Raw genomic sequence first — 4,314 nt, 5'->3', positions numbered from 1 at the left:
ACTAAAACCTAAAACCTAAACCTAAACCTAAAACCTAAACCCTAAAACCTAAACTAAACCTAAACCTAAAACCTAAACCTAAACCTAAACCCTAACCTAAAACCTAAAACCTAAACCTAAAACCTAAACCTAACCCTAAACCTAAACCTAAAACCCTAAAACCTAAAACCTAACTAAACCTAAACCTAAAACCTAAACCTAAACCTAAAACCTAAACCTAAACCTAAACTAAACCTAAAACCTAAACCTAAACCTAAAACCTAAAACCTAAACCTAAACCTAAAAACCCCCTAAACTAAACCTAAAACCTAAACCTAAACCTAAACCTAAACCTAAAACCTCCCTAAACCTAAAACCTAAACCTAAAATGATAATGAATAATTAACTAAGAAAAGGAATGGAATGGTTTAAAGAAAAATTAAAGAATTAAAAGTTGATCATAGTAAAAAAGTGGAACTAGAAGAGAAATTTGTGGATAAATCTGATGATAATACAAGTAGAAAATTAACGCAACTAAAGTTAGAAGCAGAATAGAAACATGTTATTGGACTACTTAATTTGAAAGCAGAATATAGAAGAAAACATGGACCCAGTTCTGGAGGTGGTGTCAGTGGTCAAGATCCAAATCAAGGATCCAGCTCTAGAGGTTATGGTGGTAAACAACAAAGTAGCAATCATTATAATGGATTTGGTTCTAGTAATCAATAAGGTGGTAATAATAATGATAATAGAAATGCCAACAAATTACAACAAAAAAGTAAATTATATGATTATATTAATAGGAAACCACATCATTGAAACGGGTTGAAACATCCAAAAAAATATTAGAAAAAAAAGAATATAATCAAAAATTTAAAAATTTTAACCGTGAATATATGTCACAATTTAAAAATGGTTTAGATGATTTAAAAAAACGAGTAGAATTGGAAAATGAAAGACCACTGTAAAATTCGTTCTTGAGTCAAATATCGTTCTGAAACTACATATCGGTTTGAGATCGGTTGATACAAGCTATTTAAAGCATGCTTATGTCAACAGTTAGCTACTGAAGTGAGAATTTAAGGAAATAAACGATCAAGTAGATCCTTTCAGAGTAAATATTCCAAGTATAAACAATAAACATAATCTTCAGGATATGAAAGCATTAAATAAGTGTAAATCAGAGACTAACAGTCTTCTCGAAAAAAGAAAATAAATAAAATACAAACATTAAACATATAATTACAAACTCAGATTAATATGCAGTGATATCTAAAATAAGAAAATTACAACCAATAGTAAAATGCCAAGTACATTGTTGTTGGCGGTAAATGTTCATATAGACAAGTTAGTCATCTAATAGATCATTTCCTTCCATTCTATTTGTTTTATTTGAACTTTTAATACTAAAAAACTACTCGTTTAACTTTGTATAGAGTGAAAATACATTAATTTGTACCTAACTTCTCTTATTGTTTAAAATGAAAAATATTGGAAAAGCTTTGACATTTGAAGATATTTTACTAGTTCCAAATTACTCAGAGATTCTTCCTAAGGATGTGAATATTGAAACAAGATTAACGAAAAACATTAAGCTTAAGTTGCCTATAATTAGTGCTGCCATGGATACTATAACTGAATCAGACATGGCAATAAAAATGTCTTTGTTAGGAGGGATAGGTATTATACATAAAAATATGACGATTGAAAGACAAATAGAGGAAGTATTAAAAGTTAAAGCATTTAATATTGAAGCCATAAAATCTAAAAATAGGTCTGAACAAATGGAATTTGAGAATTCAGTTGATGTAAGTACGGATGAAATGGAAAATGAAGTTGATAATAATGTTAAAAAGAGAAAAAAATCGGAATTTAGCGAGAAAGAAATTAGATACGATAACTCATATGACAATCCAAATATTGATTCCAATGGAAAACTGTGTGTCGGAGCCGCTATTGGAGTAAATGATATGGAAAGAGCAAAAGCTCTGGTTGATGCGGGAGTAGATGTAATTGTTTTGGATTCTGCACATGGTCATTCATTAAATGTTATTAAAACGCTCAAAAATATTAAATCATCACTTAATATTGATGTTATTGTTGGAAACGTAGTGACAAAGGAAGCTGTTATTGAATTAGTTAATTCAGGTGCTGATGGAATCAAAGTTGGTATTGGACCAGGTAGTATATGTACAACTAGAATTGTAGCAGGGGTTGGAATGCCACAAGTAACCGCTATTGAGAATTGTGCAGAAGTTGCCAACAAATTTGGTGTTCCTATAATAGCAGATGGTGGAATTAAGTATAGTGGTGATATATGTAAGGCTCTTGCTTTGGGTGCCTCATCAGTTATGCTAGGTTGTCTCTTGGCAGGTTCTAAGGAAAGTCCTACTGAACTTGAGAAAATAGGTGATATACTTTATAAATCATATAGAGGTATGGGTAGCATAGCTGCCATGAAAAATGGAAGTGGTGAAAGGTATTTTCAAACGGTAAATAAAGTGAGTAAAATGGTTCCTGAAGGTGTTGAAGGTAAAGTAAAATATAAAGGACCACTTGACGATATAATATATCAATTAGTTGGTGGATTAAGATCTTCTATGGGATATTTGGGATGTCGAACATTACGAGAATTATGGGAAAAGGCAAGGTACGTTGAAATCACTACATCAGGTATTAAGGAAAGTCATGTACATGGTTTACATGCAATTAAAGAAGTTATGAATTATAGCACTTAACAATTTTTTTATTGGAACAATTTTTTTGAAATTAGTGGAAATTAAATTGGAAAATATATATTGTTACATAAAAATCAAGTGCCTTAAAAAAATGAACTAAATACATTATTATCCCAATATTTTCATAAATAAATAAATTTTTAAACCCTTTAAATTTATCTCATTCACAGATTGTTTCGTTTTCTATATTTTCAATTAGTCAAATCACTCAACTATCAATTAAGAACAGTACTAGATGAATAAAATTTCAATTAGGCTTATTTAAAGTTTTTAAATCATTTTTTTAAATATTTATTTTATAAATTACAAAGACCTCCTTTAACTTATCTCTTTAAACTTCATTTTTTCATTTATTTAAGAACACATGTTAATGTTTAATTTTTAGTTATTATCAATTAATCGTTTTGCTTTTAATTCAGTTGATTCTTTTATTTTGATTGTAAATAGATTCCTCTTTAAAAATCATACCACCCCTGAAACACAAATCCAAATGCAAATTTGTATACAAAAGTTTTCATTACAACTATATATCATGATTAAAATTTCTTCTGTGTTAATACCTTTTTTTATTTCTATTTTTATTTCAACTGTTTGAAATTCATAGAATTTAATGTGACCTTTCACCCACAGAATCAGCTTTAACTGCAAAATTATTAACTGAATTTAACATTGTTTAATATCGGTATTTAAAATTAAAAATCGTATTTTTGACAGATATTATTTTTTCCTTTAACCAATAAACAAGAAGTCAATAAATAACGTAAATAGATTTAATAACATACTTTTACTCAACAACTCCTTATTTATTCTTTGAAACTTGCGTTTGGAAATAAATAAACACAAAAAAGGTTAAATTATGTGTCTATTTTTACATAGTTATGAATTTTATATACAAAAAAATGATAAATGTAATTGCTGAAGAAATTCAATGTACCAAAAATTACTTAAAATAACTTAAAAATTGATTATTCTAAAGAATTATATTCATTAATGGCAAAAAAAACATAATTTATTGATTATTCTATTAAAAAAACGATTTGAAAATTATGGCATTAGCAAAATTCGTATTATAATTATTCACTTGTAAACTAGAAAATAAATAGTCTTGTAAATGAAACCAAATACATAAAAATTATTAGTAAAAGTTATGCTAAAAAAATGTGATCATTATTTAATCTCTATAATTCATTGGAGAAACGGAAATGAACTTCCTTTATTAAAATAAATATGTTTCACATGAAAGTTTAACTGTGTTGAATTCATATAAAGAACAAACATTTAATTTTTATTTATATTAAACGGAATATACACCTTAATACAGCTTAATAGTCAGATAGTCTATCTTATAAGATGATGTCCTTTAGTACAAATAAAGGCAATAACATAGATACCTGAAATTTAAAGTTGATTATAATCATTTTGTTCTTAAAATTAAGTTGTTATGTGATAGTTGCTATTAAACTTTAAAAGTTAAGCTTAGACTTGATTTTTATTTTACTATTATAGTTAAGATAATTAGATACCTGAATATCAATATTGAAATATTGGGTACAAATAAAATGTTTTGAGAATAGTTCATTTCAGAAATATTTTTGAA

At 27.3% G+C, this 4,314-nt stretch overlaps 1 protein-coding gene across 1 annotated transcript; it reads left to right on the top strand.

Moving 5' to 3' along the window:
- Nucleotides 1-1,460: 1,460 nt before the first annotated feature.
- Nucleotides 1,461-2,717, top strand: FG379_002959 (uncharacterized protein; the record flags this gene model as incomplete). Its single annotated transcript, XM_067328280.1, has 1 exon — nt 1,461-2,717. One exon carries the CDS (start codon nt 1,461-1,463, stop codon nt 2,715-2,717), a length of 1,257 nt encoding a protein of 418 aa, XP_067184699.1.
- Between the last annotated feature and the right edge of the window lie 1,597 nt (nt 2,718-4,314).

The sequence above is a fragment of the Cryptosporidium bovis genome, assembly GCF_009768925.1.
Source record: "Cryptosporidium bovis isolate 45015 chromosome Unknown contig_49, whole genome shotgun sequence".
Classification (NCBI taxonomy): Eukaryota; Apicomplexa; class Conoidasida; order Eucoccidiorida; family Cryptosporidiidae; genus Cryptosporidium; species Cryptosporidium bovis.
Note: the sequence above shows the minus strand (reverse complement) of the source record. Positions and strands in the feature narration are given on the sequence as shown.